This window comes from Heptranchias perlo, chromosome 8 (genome assembly GCF_035084215.1).
Source record: "Heptranchias perlo isolate sHepPer1 chromosome 8, sHepPer1.hap1, whole genome shotgun sequence".
Lineage (NCBI taxonomy): Eukaryota > Metazoa > Chordata > Chondrichthyes > Hexanchiformes > Hexanchidae > Heptranchias > Heptranchias perlo.
The window spans coordinates 20,608,930-20,632,856 of record NC_090332.1 but is presented as its reverse complement, the minus strand read 5'-3'; the positions used below and the strand labels follow the sequence as shown (position 1 = coordinate 20,632,856).

Sequence of the window (23,927 nt, the reverse complement as noted above, 5' to 3'; positions counted from 1 at the left end):
TGCAGGAAGATATCAGTGGACTGTTCAGGTGGGCAGAAAAGTGGCAAATGGAATTCAATCCAGAGAAGTATGAGGTAATGCATTTGAGGAGGGGAAACAAGGCAAGGGAGTACACAATAAATGGGAGGATACTGAGAGGCGTAGAGGAAGATAGTGACCTTAGAGTGCATGCCCACAAATCCCTGAAAGTAGCAAGACAGGTAGATAAGGTGGTTAAAAAGACATACAGAATACTTTCCTTTATTAGCTGAGGCACAGAATATAAGAGCAGGGAGGTTATGCTAAGACTGTATAAAACATTGATTAGGCCACAGCTTGAGTACTGCGTACAGTTCTGGTCACCACATTACAGGAAAGATGTGATTGCACTAGAGAGGGTACAGAGGAGATTTATGAGGTTGTTGCCAAGGCTGGAGAATTTTAGCTATGAGGAAAGATTGGATAGGTTGGGGTTGTTTTCTTTGGAACAAAGGAGGTTGAGGGGAGATTTTAATTGGAGGTATATAAAATTATCACGGGACCAGATAGATTGGATAGGGAGCACCTATTTCCCATAGCAGTGGGGTCAGTGACCAGGGAGCATGGATTTAAAGTAATTGATAGAAGGATTAGAGGGGAGCTGAGGAGAATTTTTTTCACCCAGAGGATGGTGGGGGTCTGGAACTTACTGCCTGAAAGAGTGGTCGAGGCAGAAACCCTCAACTCATTTAAAAAGTAGTTGGATGTGCACTTGAAGTGCCGTAACCTACAGGGGCTACAGCCAAGTGCTGGAAAGTGGGATTAAGCTGGATAGCTCTTTTTCAGCCGGCACAGACACGATGGGCTGAATGGCCTCCTTCTTTGCCGTAACTTTCTATGATTCTTGAACTTCTTTTCACAGCAGCTTCTAAGTCTGCATTGTCAATATGTCATTCATTTAAAAGTTGCTGAATGGCTTCAATGTTCTTTATTGCAGGTTTAAGGGAGTGGTAAAGGGGGTAACAAAGACTGTAAATGCAGAGGGGCTTTGTGTCACTTTTCAGAGAAGGGAAGTGAGCAGGTCACCGGAAGTACTGGTCCATCAACTGATCTCTGGCCTATCAGGCTGAAATATGCTATGCTCACCCTCCTTCTTCTGCGCCTTCATCCAATTCTTCTGCATCAGATGATGACTCTTCCTGTTGCTCTGCCCATCCAATCCTCTCTATATATTGCAACATACAGCACATTACAATGATGCGACAGGCTTTGTGTGGGGCATATTGTAGGGAGCCCCCAGACCCATCCATGCACCTGAATCTTTGTATCAGTAGTGCAGCAGTGTGCTCAAGGATAGTGCTGGTGGTGCCAAGGCATTGATTATACCTGAGCGGTTCAGGTGTGGTGGAGTTGTGGAGGCGTGTCATTAGCCATGGCAGCAGCCATTCGTTTACGTTCCTGGAAGGATGGAATAATGGGGGGAACGTTGAGGGTTGCACGATGAAGGCATTGTGACAGCGACCTGCAAAAGTGGCAGAGACTTGCATGATCCTTCTGCAATGATCACACATCAGCTGGGCATTAATTGTGTGATAGCCCTTCCTGTTGATAAACGCTGCTAATTCATCTTCTGGTGCCTTGACGGTTACATGAGTGTAGTCTACAACACCATGGACACAAAGGAAGCCAACCATTGCTGCAAATTCCAGAACTCTCTCATTTTCAGTGCTGGCGCCCAATGAAAATGCTGGCTCTGGCACATATAGTGTATCGGTGAGCTGCTTGTTGCAGCTGTACACTGCCGACTGGGAGATGCAGATGTTGTCCCCTTTAACAGCCTGGAACGAGCCTGAGGCAAAAAGGTTAAGGCTGGCGGTGACTTTGACAGCCACTAGCAAAACATGGCCACTTGGGCCAGCAGGCATCAGATCCTGTTGCAGGTAGTTGCATAGATTAGCAACTGCCTTCTACTGCAGTGCCCCTCAGTCATATCAAGGAAAGTGACTCGGCTTATTGACCCTATAGGCTGGGAAGCCCTTCTACGAGCAGCCCTCCTCGCCTGCCGTCTTCTAACACGCCCGCTGCAGCTGTTATCCTGGCCGTTGAGGCTGCTGCTCCTCCTCTTCCTCCATCCAAAGCAATGAAGCAAAAAGAGCACTGTGAGCTTAATCAGGGTGAGTGAGGCAAAAAAGACAAAAACAAACAATCTCCAAGCTCAAAAATCCATTGGAAATCCAGTCAGCACAATAGCACACAGATCCATATGATCTCGGTGTCTGGAGCTGAGTTCCCCTTTAAATATTGCTTCCAGTCAGTCAGTGCCTGATACCAATTCTCATAAGATTTTGATTTAGGGATCAGTGGGTTGGTCTCTGGGTAGGGCTTCTGTCCTGCCCAGTTAAAATCGTGTTGATGTCCTAATTACATCATAGGACAGTGATTTACATGCATTCCTGAGGCACCTGTCTGCTTCTGATGGGCACCTCAGCCACCTAAATTAAGTCAGCAGTTGGCAGCCAGCAAGATTACAGCAGGTACGGGGCAGTAAGTCAGATCAATCGATTTTAATGCCCCCCCCACCGCCCCATTCCTGCCCGGACCGTCTTTTTTATTCAACAGAACATATCTAGGGGTTTAAATTAAATAAACCCCCGGTACTGGGCACGGGCATCGCAGTCCGCAATTAATCCACAGCCGGTGGTTCCGTCACAGGTAGCACGAGACATGGAAAAAATAAGCTACGGGTCTGCACAGAGTCTGAACGGCGATCAGACATCACACACGTAAAACACAGATGCAGGTCCTATCCCTACGTTTACAAACTGATGAGTTATGTTAAAACATTGAATAAAGGTTGCGCACTACTAAATCCCACATCCTCCAATCTGCATGCCAGACCTCATCAAGCTGACGATCTGAGTTTGTACCAGGCTCATGAGAGTGCATGCGCCAAGGTTCTCTGCTGATGAACTAGAGACCTTGGTGCAAGGGGTGGACAGAAGAAGGGGCATCCGATATCTGCAGTGGGGACAAAAGGCCCTCCAGACATATGCTGAAGAGTAGGGCAGGCAGTCGGGGACGAAGTCAATGCCAGGCGCGTAGCACCACGAACATGGATGTAGTGCAGGAAAAATCTCAATGCGTGGTCAAGATGAGTGAGGCCAACTGTCAAGTGGCATCTCCTACCAACTGCATCTCCTACCAGCTGCATCCACTGCTCCACGCACTAAACACCCCCCATCACCCACATACCAACAAACTCTTTCAATCAGTACTCCACTCTTCCAATCAGTCGCTTCCATTCACCCTCACACATTACCACTATTGCAAGCCGCATACCCACAACTCACAGGCCACACACACTGGAAGCTATTCAACAATAACAGGCGCATCACCCAGACATCCTGCAGGACACTCACCGACACACTTCTCGCTTTCTTGCAGGAGACGGTGGCGCATAACAGGCAGCAGCAAGTGGCAGTTTCATTTAGCCCCTCGAGCCTGTTCTGCCATTCAGTGAGATCATGGTTGATCTGTGACATAACTCCATATACCCACCTTAGCCCCATATCCCTTAATACCCTTAGTTAACAAAAATCTATCCATCTCAGATTTAAAATTCACAATTGAGCTCGCATCAACTGCCGTTTGCAGAACAGCGTTCCAAACTTCAACCACCGTTTGCGTGAAGAAGCGTTTCCTAACTTCACTCCTGCAAGTCCTGGCTCTAAATATTAGGTTATGTCCCCTCGTTCTAGTATTCAAGGATAGGAAACCTCCAAAAACAGGTACAAATGCATCAGCAGCTAAAATCAATAATCTATCAACTAACCTGTAAATCCTGCATCGTCCCTTTAAATAGCACTGGTGGGGGGGGGGGTCCTTCAGGCACTCTATGACATGTTTAGCTGGTTGTGATTAAGATAGTGTGTTGAGTGGAGCGTTAAGAGCCAAAATGGTGTCTATCATTTTAAATCAGCATTGCACACTGATTGAACGCATATTCTCCTTACTTTACACGTTGCCAGCGTTCGTTATCTGCGCATGCGCTAAGCCCATTACCAAGATGGCGTCTGGCGGACGTGCGCGCACATCGCAGACACCATCTTGGACATTCGAGAGGCCACGCAGCGCCTAAACAATGGGCGCTACATGGCCCAATTTCTAGCCTCTAATGTCTTAACTAATTTTAGCCTTGATTTTTTACATTGTATCATAGTAGGTACATCACAGGAGGAGGCCATTCGGCCCATCGTGCCTGTGCCGGCTCTTTGAAAGAGCTATCCAATTAGTCCCATTCCCATGCTCTTTCCCCATAGCCCTGTAATTTTTTTCCCTTCAAGTATTTATCCAATTCCCTTTTGAAAGTTACTATTGAATCTGCTTCCACCACCCTTTCAGGCAGTGCATTCCAGATCATTACAACTCGCTGCGTAAAAAAATGTTTCCTCATGTCGCCTTTGGCTCCTTTGCCAATCATCTTAAATCTGTGTCCTCTGGTTATCGACCCTTCTGCCACTGGAAACAGTTTCTCCTTATTTACTCCGTCAAAACTGTTCATGATTTTGAACACCTCTATCAAACCTCCCATTATCCTTCTCTGTTCGAAGGAGAACAACCCCAGTTTCTCCAGTCTCTCCACATAATTGAAGTCCCTCATCCCTGTTACCATTCCAGTGAATCCCTTCTGCCCCCTCTCTAAGGCCTTGACATCCTTCCTAAAGTGTGGTGCCCAGAATTGAACACAATACTCCAGTTGAGGCCTAACCAGTGTTTATAAGGGTTTAGCATAACTTCCTTGCTTTTGTACTCTATGTCTCTATTAATAAAGCCCAGGATCCCATGCTTTTTTAACAGCCTTCTCAACTTGTCTTGTCACCTTCAAAGATTTGTGTATGTGCACCCCCGGGTCTCTCTGTTCCTGCAACTCCTTTAAAATTGTACCATTTAGTTTATATTGCCTCTCCTCATTCTTCCTTTCAAAGTGTACCACTTCACACTTCTTTGCATTAAATTTCATCTGCCATGTGTTTGCCCATTTCACCAGTCCGTCTATGTCTTCCTGACGTCTGCTACTATTCTCCACATTGTTTACTACATTTCCGAGTTTCATGTCATCTGCAAACTTTGGAATTATACCCTCTATACCCAAGTCCAGATCATTAATATATATCAAAAAGAGCAGTGGTCCTAATACTGACCCCTGGGGAACACTACTGTATATTTCCCTCCAGTCTGAAAAACAACCATTTCTGTCTACTACTCCCTGTTTTCTGTCCCTTAACCAATTTTGTAGCCACGCTGCCATGTCTCTTTAATCCCATAGGGTTTAATTTTGATAACAAGTCTATTATGTGGTACTCTATCAAATGCTTTTTGAAAGTCCAGAGACACAACATCAACTGTACTACCCTCATCAACCCTCTCCATTACTTCATCAAAGAATTCAATCAAGTTTGTCAAACACGATATGCCTTTAACAAAATCCATGCTGACTTTCATTTATTAGCCCATACTTTTCCAAGTGCCCATTAATTTTGTCCCGGATTATTGTCTCTAAAAGTTTTCCCACAACCGGCATTGGGCTGACTGGCCTGTAATTATCAGGTTTATCCCTCTCTCCTTTCTTGAACAGGGGTATGACATTTGCAATCCTCCATTCCTCCGGCACCGTCCCCATATCTAAGGAGGATTGAAAGATTGTGGCCAGGGCAATTTCCACCCTTTCATCAGTAATCTGTGATGCATCCCATCTGGACCAGGTGACTTTTCTACTTTGAGTACTGCCAATCTTTAAAGTACCTCCTCTTCATCTATTTTTATCCTATCCAATATCGCTACTACCTCCTCCTTTACTGCTACAATGGCAGCATCCTCTTCTCTTGCAAAGTATTCATTTAGTACCTCAGCCATGCCCTCTGCCTCCAGAAGAAGATCTCCTTTTTTGACCCTAATCGGTCCCACCCTTCCTTTGACTACCCTTTTACTATTTATATGTTGATAAAAGACTTTTGGGTTCACTTTTATTTTATCCACTAATCTATTTCCACACTCTCTCTTTGCCTCTCTTGTTCCTTTTTTTTTAGATGTCCTCTGTACTTTCTGTATTCAGCCTAGTTCGCTACTGTATTATGAACCTTACATTCGTCATAAGCCTCCTTTTTCTGTTTCATTTTAATGTCTATATTTTTAATCATCCAGGGAGCTCTAGCTTTGGATACCCTTCCTTTCCCCCTCGTAGGAATGTGCCTACTCTGTACCTGAACCAACTCCCCCTTGAAGACCTCCCATTATTCAATTACGGTTTTGCCTACCAATTTTTAATTCCAATAGAATGATAGAAAATTTACGGCACAGAAGAAAGCCATTCAGCCCATTGTGTTCGTGCTGGCTGAGAAACGAGCCACCCAGCCGAATCCCACTTTCCCGCATTTGGTCCGTAGCCCTGCAGGTCACAGCTCTTCAGGTGCACATCCAGGTATTTTTTAAATGCGATGAGGGTTTCTGCCTCTACCACCCTCTCAGGCAGTGAGTTCCAGACCCCCACCACCCTCTGGGTGAAAACATTTTTCCTCATTTCCGCTCCAAACCTTCTACCAATCACTTTAAATCTATGCCCCCTGGTTATTGACCCCACTGCTAAGGGAAATAGGTCCTTCCTATCCACTCTATCTAGGCCCCTCATAATTTTGTACACCTCAATCAAATCACCCCTCAGCCTCCTCTGTTCCAAAGAAAGCAACCCCAGCCTATCCAATCTTGTCTTATAGCTAGAATCCTCCTGCCCTGGCAACATCCTCATAAATCTCCTCTGCACCCTCTCTAGTGCAATTACATCCTTCCTGTAAGGTGGTGACCAGACAATCCACCTGGGCAAGATCCCTTTTTAACTCACTGAAATTAGCCCTCCTCCAGTTAAGCATTTTCACATTTGATTGTTCCTTGTCCTTTTCCATAACTAAACCTAAACCTACATAAACCTAATGATATTATGATGACTGTTCCTCAAATGCTCCCCCACTGAAACATGCTCCAACTGCCCCACTCCATTCTCCAGAACTAGATCCAGCACTGTTTCCTTCCTCGTTGGGCTGGAAACACACTGTTCCAGAAAGTTCCCTTGTACACATTTCAGGAATTCCTCCCCCTCTTTGCCCTTTACACTGTTACTGTCCCAGTCTATATTGGGATAATTGAAGTTGCCCTATTATCACTACTCTATAGTTCTTGCATCTTTCTGTAATTTGCTTGCAAATTTGCTCCTCTATCTGTTTTCCAACATTTGGTGGCCTATAGTATACACCCAGTAGTGTAATAGCTCCTCTATTGTTCCTTAATTCGAACCAATTAGATTCTGTCTTTGACCCCTCAACCACATCATCCCTTTCCAGTCTATAATAGTTTCTTTGATCAATACTGCCGCCCCCTCTCCTTTCTTTCCTTCCCTATCTTTCCTGAATACCTTATAGCCAGGAATATTAAGTACCCAATCCTCCCCTTCTTTGAGCCAGGTTTCTGTTATTGCCACTATATCATAGTCCCATTTGGCGACTTGAGACTGCAGCTCACCAACCTTATTTACCACGTTACGTGCATTTATGCACATGCAGTCCAAACTCATCTTAGTCTGCCTAGAAACATAGAAACATAGAAAATAGGAGCCAGGAGTAGGCCATTCAGGCCTGCTCTGCCATTCAAAATTAACATGGCTGATCGTCTAACTCAGTACCCTGTTCCTGCTTTTCCCCCAGATCCCGTGATCCCTTTAGCATTAAGAAATATATCTATCTCCTTCTTGAATACATCTAATGACTTGGCCTCCACTGCCTTCTGTAGTAGAGAATTCCACAGGTTCACCACCCTCTGAGTGAAGAAATTTCTCCTCATCTCGGTTCTAAATGGCATACCCTGTATCCTTGGACTGTGACCCCTGGTTCTGGACTCCCCAGCCATCGGGAACATCTTCCCTGCATCTAGTCTGTCTAGTCCTGTTAGAATTTTATATGTTTCGATGAGATCACCTCTCATTCTTCTAAACTCTAGTGAATATAGGCCTAGTCGACCCAATCTCTCCTCATACGTCAGTCCTGCCATCCCAGGAATCAGTCTGGTAAACCTTTGTTGCATGCACTCCATGGCAAGGACATCCTTCCTCAGATAAGGAGACCAAAACTGCACACACTACCCCAGATGTGGTCTCACCAAGGCCCTGTATAACTGCAGTTAGACATCCCTGCTCCTGTACTCAAATCCTCTTGCAATGAAGGCCAACATACCATGCGCCTTCCTAACTGCTTGCTGCACTTGAATGCTCGCTTTCAGCAACTGGTGTACAAGGACACCCAGGTTTCGTTGCACCTCCCCTTTTCCCAATCTATCACCATTTAGATAATAATCTGTCTTTCTGTTTTTACAACCAAAGTGGATAACCTCACATTTATCCACGTTATACTGCTTCTGCCATGTTCTTGCCCACTCACCCAACTTGTCTAAATCACATTGGAGCCTCTTTGCATCCTCCTCACAGCTCACATTCCACCCCAGCTTTGTCGTCTGCAAACTTGGAAATGTTACATTTAGTTCCCTCATCCAAATCATTGATATATATTGTGAATATCTGGGGCCCAAGCACTGATCCCTGCGGTACCCCACTAGTCACTGCCTGCCACCTGGAAAAGGACACGTTTATTCCTACTCTCTGTTTCCTGTCTGTCAACCAATTCTCAATCCATGCCAGTATATTCCCCCCAATCCCATCTGCTTTAATTTTGCACACTAACCTCTTGTCTGGGATCTTATCAAAAGTCTTCTGAAAATCCAAATACACCACATCCACTGATTCTCCCCTATCTATTCTACTAGTTACCTCCTCAAAAAACTCCAGTAGATTTGTTCAGCATGATTTCCCTTTCATAAACCCATGCTGATTTTGTCCAATCTCATTAATGCCTTCCAAGTGTTCTGTTATCACATCTTTTATAATAGACTCTAGCATTTTCCCCACTACTGATGTTAGGCTTTTTTAAATAGTGGGGTTACATTTGCCACCCTCCAATCTGTAGGAACTGTTCCAGAGTCTATAGAATTTTGGAAGACGATCACCAATGCATCCACTATTTCCAGGGCCACTTCCTTTAGTACTCTGGGATGTAGATTATCAGGCCCTGGGGATCTGTCAGCCTTTAGCCCCATTAATTTCCCTAGCACTATTTTTTTTACTAATACTGTTTTCCTTCAGTTCCTCCCTCTCACTAGACTCTTGGTTCCCTAACATTTCTGGGAGGTTATTCGTGTCCTCCTTTGTGAAGACAGAAGCAAAGTATGTGTTTATTGTCCTGCCATTTCTTTGTTCCCCATTATAATTTTCCCCATTTTTGACTGTAAGGGACTTACATTTGTCTTCACTAATCTTTTTCTCTTGACATATTTATAGAAGCTTTTACAGTCAGTTTTTATGTCGCCTGCTAGTTTATTCTCACTCTATTTTTCCCATCTTAATCAATCTCTTTGTCCTCTTTTGCTGAATTCTGAACTGCTCCCAATCCACAGGCTTGCCGCTTTTTCTGGCAATTTTATATATCTCCTCTTTGGATCTAACACTGTCCCTAATTTCTTTTGTAAGCCACGGTTGAACCACCTTTCCTGTTTTATTTTTGCGCCAGACAGGAATGAAAAATTGTTGTAATTCCTGCACACGTTCTTAAGCATTTGTCCCCTCTCTGATGCTTCCTCTTTACTCTAATGCTATTTGTCCCTCCCAGTCATCTGTGTACCTTGTTTCTGTTCTCTAATGTTTCATCCTGGTGCCCGTCCCCCCGCCAAATTAGTTTAAACCCTTCCTTTAAACATGAAGGAGTTACATGCCTTCGATTTAAACAACAACTTGCATTTATATAGCGCCTTTAACATAGTAAAACGTCCTAAGGCGCTTCACAGGAGCGTTATCAAACAAAATTTGACACCGAGCCACTTGAGGAGATATTAGGACAGGTGACCAAAAGCTTAGTCAAAGAGGTAGGTTTTAAGGAGCGTCTTAAAGGAGGAGAGGTAGGAGAGGTAAAGAAGCGGAGAGGTTTAGGGAGGGAATTCCAGAGCTTCGGGCTTAGGCAGCTGAAGGCACAGCCGTCAATGCTGGAGTGATTAAAATCAGGGATGCACAAGAGGCAAGAATTGGAGGAGCGCAGAGATCTCGGAGGATTGAAGGGCTGGAGGAGGTTACAGAGATGGGGAGGGGCGAGGCCATGGAGGGATTTGAAAACAAGGATGAGAATTTTAAAATCAAGGCATTCCCAGACCGGGAGCCAATGTAGGTCAGCGAGCACAGGGGTGATGGGAGAATGGGACTTGGTGCGAGTTAGAATACGGGCAGCAGAGTTTTGGATGAGTTCAAGTTTATGCAGGGTGGAAGATGGGAGACCACCCAGGAGAGCATTGGAATAGTCCAGTCTGGACATAACAAAGGCATGGATGAGGGTTCCAGCAGCAGGTGAGCTGAGGCAGGGGCAGAGACGGGCGATGTTATGGAGGTGGAAGTAGGCGGTCTTGGTGATGGAGCGGATATGTGGTTGGAAGCTCATCTCAGGGTCAAATAGAACGCTAAGGTTGCAAACGGTCTGGTTCAGCCTCAGACAGTGGCCAAGGAGGGATGGAGTCGGTGGCAAGGGTACGGAGTTTATGGCAGGGACCAAAGACAATGGCTTTGGTCTTCCCAATATTTAGTTGGAGGAACTTTTTGCTCATTGATGTCGGACAAGCAATGTGACAAATGAGAGACAGTGGAGGGGTCGAGGGAGGTGGTTGTGAGGTAGAGCTGCATGTCGCAGCGTACATGTGGACTCTGATTTGCTTTCTGATGATGTCGCCGAGGGGCAACATGTAGATGAGAAATAGGCGGGGCCAAGAATAGATGCTTGGGGGACTCCAGAGGTAATGGTGCGGGAGTGGGAAGAGATGCCATTGTAGCTGATTCTCTTGTTACGACTGGATAGATAAGAATGGAACCAGGCGAGCGCATTGCCACCCAGCTGGACGACGGAGGAGAGGCATTGGAGGAGGATGGTGTGCTCAACTGTGTCAAAGGCTGCAGACAGGATGAGGAGGGATAGTTTACCACGGTCACAGTCACATAGGAAGTCATTTGCGATTTTGATAAGTACTGTGGCAGGGGCGGACACCTGATTGGAGGGATTCAAACATGGAGTTGCGGGAAAGTTGGGCATGGGTTTGGGAGGCGACAACATGTTCAAGGACTTTGGAGAGGAAAGGAAGGTTGGAGATGGGGCAAGGACGGAGGGGTCAAGGGTGAGTTTTTTGAGGAGGGGGGTGATAATGGCAGATTTGAAGGGAAGGGGGACAGTACCTGAGGAGAGGGAACCGTTAACAATATCAGCTAACATGGGGGCCAGGAAGGGCAGTTGGGTGGTCAGCAGTTTAGTGGGAATAGGGCCGAGGGAGCAGGAGGTGGATGAGCTCGGAGAGGGCATGAGGGGAGATAGGAGAGAAAGTAAAGATGCGAGTTCAGGGCTAGGACATGGGGGAACCGTTGGGGAAATTTGGCGTGGTGGACTAAGGGAAGGGAGGGAAGTGGCAGAGGCAGTCGAATGGATAGTCTCAATCTTAGTGACAAATAAGTTCATGAGCTTTTGCACTTTTCGTTGGAGGTGAGGGTGGAGGGGGCAGGGGAGAGTAGGGGTTTAAGAAGACGGTTTGTAGTGAAGAGAAGCCAGGGTTATCTTTGCATTCCAGGATGATTCTGGAATAGTGAGCAGTTTTGGCAGAGGAAGTCCCGATAGTGCTTTATGTGGTCCAGCCAGATCTGGTGATGAATAGCTAAACCAGTTGTCCGCCATAAACATTCAAGTCTGCGTCCCTTGGACGTAAGGGAGCGGAGATGAGGACCAAACCAAGGGGAACGACCAGGCTGAGAGAGAGTAATGGTTTTAGTGGGGACAAGGGCATCAAAAGTGGAGGTGAGGATGTGATTGAGCAGATTGGTAGCTGCAGAAATGTTGTGAATGGAGGGCCAAAAGCTAGATAGTTGGGAATTTGAAAGTGCCGTTGTAAGTGACCTGGGGGAGAGTTTTTTCCAGGGGTGAATGCAGAAGGAAGTGAGGTTGGGAGGGGGGAAGGGGGATGTGTAGTGGAGAGCAATACAAGGAAGTGATCAGAGATGGCCTTATCTGTGACATGATGGGAGTAGAGAGGCCACGTGAGATGGAAGGTTGAGGGGATGGCCATGAATATGGGTAGGGGAGTTTATATGGAGGGAGGATATAAAAGAAAACTTATTTGTTTATTAAAGGGGCTATGTGTTCATTAGAAGGATTTAACAAATGTTTTGACGTTTGCAGAAAGAACCATGCATCATTTTTGTCAGGATGACATCACATACAAGTAATGCAATAGTTAGCTTCAATACAATTTCCAGGATTACATCATTGGTTTGCAGATTAGTTTGTCAAATACTTTCTCATGAAGATGGGGACCCTTTAAAACTATTGATAGAGGACTGGATGGTGCAGTGGATTACAACACTGTCTTTTCATTTCTGTCCCAAGTCTGGTTTTAACCTTTTGCAAATGGTGTCTGATCTCCAAAATAAAACCGCAGGGCCCTACATTCTTGGTTAAGGTCTTTCCCCCCCCCCCCCCCCGTTGTCGAAGGTGGAAAGCCTGCAATCCCTTACCCAATGGTGCGCAATTATAGGACTGTTAGGAAGTCCTTATTCAGCTAAACAACAGTGCTTTATAATTTGCAGCTCAGGAGTACAAACAGATGGCTGGAGACCCCCCCCCCCCCCCCGCCCCCGGGGGTTCCTCTGAAGAGATCCCCAGTGTGCAGGATTTACTTTCGGTTGCACGACTGAGTCAGCTCACGACGGTTCAGTGGTGCACAGCGGCATCTCGTGGCTGGCAACGGCAGCGAAGGCCCCGGGGAGACGCCGCGGCGCTGGGCCACACGCCGGCACTCAAGTGCTTCACGTTCTCCGGTAGGCAACGACTCTCCTACCGCCCGCCGCCCCCCAATTCAGTGGGTGTATTGGGGGTTGGGGGAAGAACTTTGCCTAAATGTAACGCGGGAAGGCATATAAAAAGGAACCATTTCGAATGAGTGTCGAAAGCTCTTTGTGAGCGGCCCTGAAGCTGCTGATCCAGTTGAGGATATTTGTTGAAAAGAGGCGGGTGTAGTAAGAATATTAAGGCGCTCACTGCTCGATGTGGATGCTGTTACTCAGATGGCGAATACTGGAATGAAACAGAAACGGATTTAGGAATTCAAAGCACTAAAATTGCACTTAAAAGTGTCCATTCCCCCAACACACACACTCTTTTCATTATCATCAGGCTTCCAAATGTAGGGGTCAGAAGTTCAGCTATTGGGTGAAACATTTTATTTTTAAAATGTGGTCCAGTTAATCGTTTGCACAGACATTGAGGAGCAGCCCCTTCAGAATGAAATGGGAACAACGTCAAAAAGTAGACGTTTGTTTCTGAGCTACTCGGGCAGGAGCAGCTGTTGGTGAGACTGAAAACATGTAATTCAAATGGATCGGTAAAATTTTGGTAACAAAAACAGAAAATGCTGCAAACACTCGGCAGGTCAGTCAGCATCTGTGGAGAGTGGACTCTTAGGCTGCCTATAACTTTTGCGGCCTGGTTGAGTCTGTGTTCCATGGAGTGTGAGAGGCTGCAGCCCCTCATGGGGCTGTTCCTCAATTTTTGGCTGCACTTCAGTCCCACGCTCCTGACCTTTGTCCATCTGGTGCGGAGGGAGTTAGGCAGGTCGGAGGACCTCCTTGTGGGTCTGCTTCTGGGCCTGGCCAAGATGGCCTTCCACAGGTCCAGGTTGAATGTGGCCCCTGGGGATGTTTTCCTCTGGTTGGTTGGCTCTTTTCCAAAGTGGAAGATGTCAGAGATGAACAGCTTTTAAACAAGTACAGAGCCAGAGAAAGGGGGCAGGAAAAGAACAAAAGGGTGTGATAGGGTGGAAGGCAAGAGTGATTAAATGACAAAAGTGATGATGGTCCAAGACAAAAGGGGGTCATGATTAGACAAGTATAGAAACAAAAGATGGGTCCAGAGGAGGTGTAAATGGCCACACAGCTCCTCTGACAGGTTCTGGTACAATATGTGCTGCCGGTACACTCCCTTGGTGGGTAATAGCAAGGGGGATGCTGCTTCCTGACATGGTTTCTCACTGCTGCTTCTCTTCCACGATGATGCTGGACAGGGGTATACCCCATTGCAAAAGCCATTGCAGCTGCTTGATCCTTCAAAATAATCTCTGGTTCAGAGACTGACAACAATTTGGTTATGTTTAGTGCAGGTCTCAGTGACACAAAAGCAACAAAATCATAAGAAAAATCACTGTAAAGCTGTAAAAATAAAACTACAAAATCTGAGGCCTCTTCCGAGGTTGAATTACGTTGATTAACAGGTGACCTAACAAGTCCTGCTGCACCTCAGCAGGACTTGTTAGGTCACCTGTTAATCGACGTAATTAGGTCAGGGTTTTGGCAGACATATGGCAGAAGCAAACAGTCGAGGAAATTCGCGGGTAGTGAATTTTCAACGTAAAACCTGTGTAAATCAGCTACCCGGCAATTTCCAAGGAAAAAAACAGTGCAGCTCCGATCTTGCATCGTAGTTACACTGAAATTTTCCAGGGCCGTTAACTCACCTCTTCTCGCTACAGATGCTGATGGACTTGCTGATTGTTTCTAGCATCTGCAGTTTTTCTTTCCTTTTGTTTAAAATTATGATAACCCTTTTCAGCTGCTAGCCCATTTCTGGTTGGGAAGCATTAATACATCTTTTCTCTCTTCAGATGCTGAACTACCTGCAGTGCATTCCCAACATTTTCTGATTTTATTTTACTTGCTAGCCCAGTTGGTATGCTGAAATAATTGGCCTAAAAAAATTAAAAATGAAGTAAACTGTGGAAATCTTCAAATTTAGAACAATAAGAATAAGAACAGAAAATGCCAGAAATGCACAAGTCAGTCAACATTTATGAAGAGGAAATACGGGTTTTGACATTTTGAGTTTCTACCCTACATCAAAAAAAATCTATTACAATATTTTGAATATAAAGAAGACCCCATAGAATCCACACTCATATGTAATACATGCTTTTCTCTATAAAAATGTTCATATATAATATACATCCAAGTTTCAGGCTCATTTTCCAATGCAAAATTACACTTCCCAAAGTCTATAATCTTTTCAAGCCCTGTGCTTATAAACATTTTTGCATATAACATGCACCTGAGTTTCAGGCCCATTATTCAATGTAAAGTAAAGGATATTATAGGGTGAATTCCACAATCCTGGAGGCTACAATGTTGTAGTTTCAATTCTCCGATCACTACTGCCTGCAAGTGTGGCTTTCCACAGGGGATGTGGGGTCACTGAATTCAACCTTTAAATATAACAAACCTACAACTTTCAGATGCTTGCCAACTGATTTAAATATGGTAAAAAAGATAACAACTCGATCAAAAATAAAAATGGAAATGAAAGCTTTTGAGCAGGGAATCAAATTAGTACCACAGCTCGTTGGTACTCGAGAGCCACTTACAGCCCAGCTCACCTGTGATCCTCAGGAGATCTGCTGCTCCATGTGTCTCTAGGCTTTAGTTCACAGTTCAACTATTGATGATGCTGGAACCGATATTCAGGAAAAGGGAAAAGATAGAGGGGGTAAAATACACAACCTGTTACTTACCTGGCACCGACTCGATGGGCCGAATGGCCTCCTTCCGTGCTGTAATTCTTCTATGATTAAAGGGGAAAGCAAGCCTAGAGGAGTACTTTTTTTATTCAAAGTATTCTCCCATTTTATATCGAAATAGACTACACTCACAAGAATTCTATTTAACACTTTTTAAAATCCATTTTCTGAGCTGCCAGAAGCCATGCAAAGCCAGAACTCTTGCACTGCCAGCTCACTCCATGACGTTACAGACCGTGAACATTCTGTGCTTTCAGAAGTGACTCCTTTTGGAAGCAGAAGGAGCTGTAACTTTGTACTGCCTTGACAGCTGCTCTAGAGCCACAGAAACCGCACTACTGCCATGGTCGGGGGTCCACGCCACCACATCAGTTCTTCGACCAGTCCGAAGTTCCAGGCCCTGTTTCTAATGCAACCACCCTGGGACACCTTGCAGGTACCAGGACCACACTGAGAGCGGCGCAAGAAACACACTGAGCAGAAAAGACAGACAGGTACAAGGAGAAACAAGTACGTGGAACAAAGAGAGAGACAGAAAGAAGTGTAAGGAAGACAGAGAGAGAAAGTTAGAGGTATGAGGAGCACATCTTAGATAAACTCTGCAAAGGTCTGGAGTCCAAATCCAAAAATGAAGATCACCTTTAAAAATTCAGAACTAAAAGAGCTGAAATCCCATGCTTGATTTTTGAAGTCACCTGTTCTCATTATTTGAAGCCAATGGATGAAACTTCACAGCAAGAAGTTGCACATTTGTGGAGTGGAATAAGGTAAGCTCTATGAATAAGGTAAGTTCTATGAATGTCATGTCTTCTTGAAATTTTGGATTGCATTATCAAATTCAATTTATACCTCTCCCCTTTTTATTGTTCTCTTTTTAATCTTTTGCCTGCAGCACAGTGTCTTTGAAAATAATGTATTGGGTGCTTCCTCCACCCACTTTTGTTTCTGTCAAGACTCCAACTCTCTAGCTATTATTGTGGTGTTTAGTGCGATTTGTACTAAGGAATGAGCTGAATGGGTTCATCAGTCTGTAGGGACAATATGACCAACAAGACATCTGACTGCCATTATCAGTGGATTTTGTTTTCTACACGGTGAGTGAGTCTCTGGGGTTAGTAGCTTTGTAGTAGTATTGTAAAGAGAAACAAAGCAAGCTGACAAATCAGTCAATTAGTGAGCCCCCTGCCTCCATCCTTGCCTCCCTCAGTTTCACTATTCATATGTATTTGTCACCGTATCTATAACTCTTCCTGTGTGTATATTTTTTGCTGCATGTGCATCTCTTTATTATTTAAGTGTATATGTGTATGACTGTTTGTGCTTGTATGTATCAATCTATATGTGTCCTTACGTGTGTAGCTCTCTCTAACTGTCCCTTTCTCTGTGCATCTCTCTGAATGTGACTGACTTTATGGGGTAGAAATCGTACGAGTTATGCCCATTTTTTGGGTGCAAAGCATACCAGTTTAGCAGTGGGAAGGCCTGCACCCAATCCACATAGGCGTTGGTCCCACTGCTAAATTCATGGGGCCCGTTTTTGAGGATGGATGCTTCTTGAGTATGTTAATGAGGGGCCAAATGCCTGTTTTTGAGGATGGATGCTTCTTGAATATGTTAATGAGGGGCCAAGGACCTCTTTTCAAAATTAGTCAGCGATGAGCGGGGTGTTAGACCTGCCCTGCTCAGGCTTCTTCAGCCCCAGAGGCCTCCAACAACAGCTAAGTGTAAAAACTTTTATTTTAATTTTTTTTAAAAACCCTTCCTGCAGAGCTAGGAGGAGCAGGAGTGCTCCCCCGACTTCACAGGCGTTGCGATCGGTCTCTTGCGCCCCCCACCCCCACCACCGTTTGGCAAAACATTATGACCACAATTTCACACTGTTTGCAGCATGTTTTTATACACACACAAACACATGCATACTGATCTCCTGTGGCATTGCACGTGGGAAAGTATGACCAAGTGCAGTTGTCGGGTAAGTGAGGTTAGAGTGTGGGGAATAATTGTACCAGAATGTGCATTCAGTCCCCATTTTAAAGTCATGCATTCTGTCCTTATTTTTATATAATACTCTGATTTAATATTATTTATAAATAGCAAAACTTGCAGCAATTTGGGAAGCAGAGATCTAAAATGTTGCTTGGAACATTGTAATTTCTCTGCAATACAAGCTGAGGATCTAGGAGATGCAAAACTGAGGCATTGCAGTGCCAACACTGGTGAGTGGGTGTAATGACAGCACGAGTTTATATGGGTACTTTCCATTATAAATGAGCTCATTGGAATTATTAATAGAACTAGCTGACAGAAAGTGTGCTCAGAAGTATGATTTTTAACTCACACATATATTTACAAATTAAGATGAATTATGGTGATACATTTTAGGTCACATTGTGCTCACAGATTAATACAGAGAGGTATACACACAGTTGAGTATGCTTAGATCGCACTTCACAAAAATGGATGGTGCTGATTTTTGGGGCGTGGTTACAGATCAAGGTGGGATCGGGGCACTTTATTTACTGGGTACAAGCAGTGTCATCTGGAGTGTTGGCCCACTTTGATGGCATGAGAGTTGATAGGGTAACCTGGAGGGGGGAATGGAAGGGCCAGACACTTGGCCGCTCGACAGGTACTGCTCTGACTAGCAGACGCCTCACAGGTATTCAGGTGTTTTGCCCACAGGTTGATAGTGATAATGCTGAATCCACACTTGAGGTACACATCTTGTGTACAGCATATTTTTAGTGATATTATTCAACTTGATAAATAATTGGTATCTCAATGTACAATAATTTGAGATAATCGTACTTAGCTAAGTTACTTTTCATATTCTGCACAACTATGATTGTAGTAGATACTGTGCTGAATAAAATGATTCCTAACTTATTGTACTTTATTTAAAATTAAGCTTTGAAAATATGACGTGCTTAGAAGCAACGCCAAATACTCACTGTAGTGTGATGGTGACATCATCAAATTAATGCTGCAAATTGCACATCGGAAAACCTTAGATCAAAATTATTTCTAATGTTTTCCTACCAGCCCTCCCCCTCAGTCTGAATACAATACTTAAACCACAACCTAGAAAATTAGATAACATAAATTATACAGGATTATTCTGAGAGGGTAAATTATATTTTCAGTGCCCAGTGGAGTGATAATTCACCCAAGTGACAAAAAATGATCACACATGAGTGAACTGTTACTTGACAGTTGGCAGCGATGCACACAACATCCTCAAATTCATTTAGAGGCTGCGCTGAGATTATCTACAGAACAGAGTATCTGACTGGAGGTAGTCTGTTTGGGGTGTTTCTTTTCCTCATACCAAAGACCATTGTATAATTCATTCATGCCTGGAGCACTTATAGGCTTTTTACACTGGAGAATGAACGCTAGCAACGCAGCCATTTGGGAAATGTTCTTCATGCTGTATGGAATGGTTTTGAGTTAAAGACATAAAAAGAAAACAATGTGATCATTGGAAATCCATAATAAAAAATATCTATCAGTAGCCATCAATTCTGATGAGGCTTCTCTAACCGTCACATTAACTTTCTTTTCTCTTTCAGATGCTGACAAACCATCTGTGTACTTTCAGCATTTTCTGTTTTTATTTCATGTTTTGGAATAAAGCTGAATAAGAAATTCCATTCAGGATAGTGTACTAACATTTTTTGAAGTTGGATATTTGTAATTGTGTTTTTAGAATTAGTAGGAGAGATTTTCCTGAGTCTGGGCCCAGGCACAATGGATCGCTCCGGTGCAGTGAATCTAGGACATGCCTGTAAAGGAGCCTGCCTGATTTTCCTTGATTAAATTAAGTGGAAGGAAAAATCGGGCAGGTTCCTTAACAAGTATGCACTCTGACCCGCCTGATTTTCTGATATTTGTTGCACCCAGGAAATCCAGTGTGCCTGGGTGCAGACTCAGGAAAATCTCTCCTATTATCTGGAATAATGACATTTTATTTACGAGTTAGATCTCTGCTTTAGAAGATATGTTCCTCATTAAGGAACAGAAACTCGGATTTCCAATGCCTGAAAACAAGATATTGGGCATGATTTTTACCTGGAGCCAGGAACTCAGCGGGTGGGTAGATTACCGTGTGGGAAACCCGGAAGTAAAGTGAGCATGTCAGAATCTGCGATCGCAACGCAATTGAAGACACTTAATTTTACTTCCAGGTTTTGCGTCTCTAAGCTGCGCAGTGGGAGTACTGTGCACTCGCATGATGCGACCTGAAGGCCACTATTTAAAGGGACAAAGCAAGAATGGATTTTGGAGAAGAAAGGAGGAAAAACACAAATGGCTTCCAGGAGAGTAAAGGCAACACCGAGGTTTATTGATGCTTTGCTGGAAGTACTGCTGAATGCAGTGAGAATGAGGAGGGAGGTGATGTACCAAGTGACGAGAGGAAGAAACCTGGTTCTGCTATCAAAAAGGCATGGTTGGAGATGGCAGGAAAGGTGAGCAGCAGGAGCACAGTGCCCAGGTCTTGGCTGCACTGCAGGAAACGGTTTAATGACCTAACCAGGTCAGGAAAAGTGAGTACATTTGCTGATTCACCCACATCCTGTGGTGGACAACACACCCCTCCTCACATTCCGCCTTGGTAAGCCTACTCCATTACAATACTCCTCACACCCACTAAAGTTTCACCAACAACCATCCTTTTCTATGCACTTGCTCACCTCCCCATTAATGCACCCACCAGTGCCACTCAATCCAATCCTGATGCAATGTGATGCATCTGTCTGATAATAGCCCTCTAATGCATTATGTTGATAATTTTTCATTTTTCTTATATCGGCACATAAAATGTATAGATTTTCACCACTTCCACGCCATGGCCATTATTGCATCCTGAGTGTTAAGTCGCCCTTTCATTTGCTTCATCATGAATGCTAATATATGACGTTACCCATTGCAATGGGTGTGTGTGTGTGGTTGAAGGACTGTTTTATGCAAAGGGAAGGGGGGTGTTGGTGGTGATTATGCCAGGCAGCCTTAGTATCTCAGTCTTTTTATTTTGCAACTCTCATTATGAGAACCTGAGGGATGAGGGCATCCCGCGCAGCAACGTGCGTGAACGGTCTGGCGATGGGTGCCCCACCTTCATTTTCATTTTCCTCCTCCTCCTCCTCTTCAATGTTGTCACCAACAGAGGATACTTGACGAATGCCTTCATCCTCCTCCAACTGTGAACCTCTCCGCTGTGCCATGTTGTGCAGGATACAGCACACCGTGATTATTCTGGGCACCCCCGCTGATGAGTACTGAAGGGCTCCTCCAGACCTATCCAGGCACCTGAAACGCATCTTCAACTGCAACATGCCTATGGCTTGCTCAACGACGGTGTCATGTGGCTCTGGTTGTATCGCTCTTGTGCCTCGTTGGTGGGATTTCTCATTGATCCACGTTTGCAGGGGGTATCCTTTGTCTCCAAGGAACCAGTCCTTAAGTCTGTCTCCTGTTTGGAAGAGGTCTGGAATGTTGGACTAGCGCAAAATGAATGAATCATGACAGCTGCCGGGGAATCTGGCGCACAGCTGCAGAAATCTCTTCCGGTGGTCGCACACCAGCTGTGCATTGATGGAGTGATAGTCCTTTCGGTTTCTGAAGGCTCCTGGCTCATGGGGTGGTCCTCAGATTGCCATGTGTGTGCAATCGATTCCGCCCTGCACCCATGAGAAGCCAGCCAGAGAATTGAAACCCATTGCCCGCTCGTTCTGGCTGATGCCATCGCAGGGAAAGTTCACGTAATCGGACGCCCTGGCAAACAACCCATCCATCACCTGCCTTACACACTTGTGTACAGAAGATTGAGACACCCTGCAGATGTTACTGGCTGCCTCTGGATCCTTCCATTGTGCCAAGAAAGTGAGGGCAGTGGTTACTTTTACTGTGATGGGCAATGCATAGCGACCAGGTCCAGCGGGGAGCAGCTACTCCTCAAGGAGCCTGCAGATGTCTGTGACCACCTGCCGACTCAATCTGAACCTGCGTAGACACTGCTCCTTAGAGAGGTCCAGGAAGCTCAGCCTTTGCCTGTATACCCTCTCACATGGTTAGTGCCTCCTGTGACCTCGGCCCCTCTGTTGGTCCCCTCTCTGCCATTCTGCAAGTCCTCGTTGTGCACCTTTGTCTTGTGAACCTGCAGATCCCAACACAGCACGATGTGGCTGCAGTGCATGGTCATTTTTGTCCTCCTCAGATGTCCTCTGGAATACATCCATTGCGCCCCCAACCTTCTATCTTGTCAGTTTGAGAGACTCCAAAGTCACCCTGAAGCTTTCTCAACAAAGAACTCTCAGTCTCAACACAAGAAGAACTCAGCCAAATGTTGGCCTGAGAGAACTGAGAGACCAGATGCAATGCTTGAGCTTTTATTGAGATGCGTCAACCACAGATTTAAAGGAGAGGTTAAATTCATTTCAGACTTAGAATCAACAAAAAATTAAGTACCTCAACTATTTCAATGAGGTAAATTGCCCCTTTAACAATCCGCTCACTGGCATTAAGTGGGGATGGGATTTCCGGGTTTTGGATGTGAGCATCCAAACGCGCCTGGGTTAAACCCGGAAGTGGGCGGGTTAGTTGCAGTCATGCTTCAAAAAACTCTTATTTTAACCTGCCCCCCAACCCACCCTTCTTTGGAGTTAAAATTACCCCTATTGACACTGACATACTGGTAAAGAATTGAAAAAATATATATATGTTTGGAGGCATAATTCAAATTTGACCTATACTGAAGTGTATGGTAGCCTCATGGTTACGTTGCTAGATGTAGCAACCTAGAGGTTGTGAGTTCAAACCCCACCATGCTAGTTAAATCCAATAAAAATCTTGTAATTTGTGGGCTAGTACTCGATTGAAAACCAGACTGGCTCACTGATGTCCTTCAAGGAACAGACCTGCTGCCTTGGTCTGGCCTATAGGTGACTGGTCCCACACTGTGTGGTTGAATCAATGCCCTCAGGGCAAATAAGGATGGGTAATACTGCCTTGCCAGTGTCACCCACATCCCAAGAACAATATGAAAAATAGATCTTTAAGATCTTAAATATAATGTATATCACCATGTGTGAATGATAGAGAATATCTGTAATCCATTATCTTTGACCAAATCTTGGTTAAATCCAAACAGTAATTTCATTTCAGATTTTTATTTTTTCATCTCTCCAATTTTCTCCTCTCCCCTCATCTCCAGAAGGCATTGACTATACCATTTATGAACAATAATTTCAACTATATTCCTCTTGAATTACTAATTTATCAATTACAAAAAGATTGGAACTTTAAATTAAATATCCTCCTTTGAAATTTTGATCTGGGATTTCTCTGAAGGGCCAGTGAGTGGATGAATGTTTCGAGGAACTGAATAAAATGGCAGTTACCACCCCCAAGAAAGGAAATTATTTTGTGTCTTAAACTCAGTAACAACAAGCAGATTATGATATGAAGTGTTATGATAATATGCATGTTATATTGTAGTTATTTTTTAAACACACTTGTCAGCTAAATTACAGATTATCATGAAATGGCACAGGTGATGAAAGATAGTCATTATGAATTATGTATGAAAATATTTTACAACTGCAGAAACATGTAATATAATAACAGCACCGAATAACCTTTGACTCAAGGTGATCTCACTAATGCATGACAAAATCTATCAATCCTTGGTCTATGTTTACAACAACTCATTTGGAAAATCATTTAACAAATAAATGCTTTACTGACAGCTAAAAGAGAAAAGAGATGACCTTCAGTGAATTTGACATGTGTTCAGTAACTATTGATTGTATCGCCATAAAATTTCCACTTAAATTCCATTTGCTTAAGTGAGTGAAAAAGTGAAGCCTATTATTTTAGACATTAGGTGTATAAAAATACCCTGTGGAAAATAATTCAATAATGACTCAATTAGTGGCAGCTCTCAAACTGCTCGCGGTTTTAAAATGTGTAAAATTAATCATGCTGGAAGTAAGTTTGAAACCAGGAACACAACGCTTTTTTTTCTGTAATAAAAAAGAATGGGTGTGATATAAAGAAGGTCCTTTGCTGCTAGAGGGAAACAGTAGAATATGATGCCTACACTACTGCCACAGAGAAAGAAAGAGGAAGTGGTACAGTTTTTCACCTAAATGTGGAATAGTATACAATGCAAAGTGTTACCAGGCAGTATACATCAAGTGGTTGAGATGACATCATAAATTGCAAGAGTGAAGCTT

The 23,927-nt window shown here is 44.2% G+C and overlaps 1 protein-coding gene and 1 long non-coding RNA gene across 3 annotated transcripts in view; one reads left to right on the top strand and one right to left on the bottom strand.

Annotated features, from left to right (window-relative positions):
- Window positions 1-1,100: 1,100 nt before the first annotated feature.
- Window positions 1,101-1,883, bottom strand: LOC137324309 (putative nuclease HARBI1). Its single transcript, XM_067988452.1, has one exon. The coding sequence runs from the start codon at window positions 1,881-1,883 to the stop codon at window positions 1,101-1,103; it is 783 nt and encodes a 260-aa protein (XP_067844553.1).
- A 10,932-nt stretch (window positions 1,884-12,815) lies between these two features.
- The window catches only part of LOC137324157 (uncharacterized), a 42,528-nt gene continuing 31,416 nt past the window's right edge, over window positions 12,816-23,927 (top strand). Inside the window, exons 1-2 of one of the 2 annotated variants that reach the window (XR_010963515.1) lie at window positions 12,816-12,946; window positions 19,878-20,159. This is a non-coding gene — a long non-coding RNA (uncharacterized lncRNA). Of the gene's footprint in view, window positions 12,947-15,958; window positions 16,458-19,877; window positions 20,160-23,927 lie in introns of those variants that run through there. The other variant, XR_010963516.1, reaches the window with a different exon arrangement.

What these genes read in the sequence shown, in the direction of transcription:
- LOC137324309 (XM_067988452.1), bottom strand. Translation starts at nt 1,883, where the DNA reads ATGCCTGCTGGCCCAAGTGGCCATGTTTTGCTAGTGGCTGTCAAAGTC.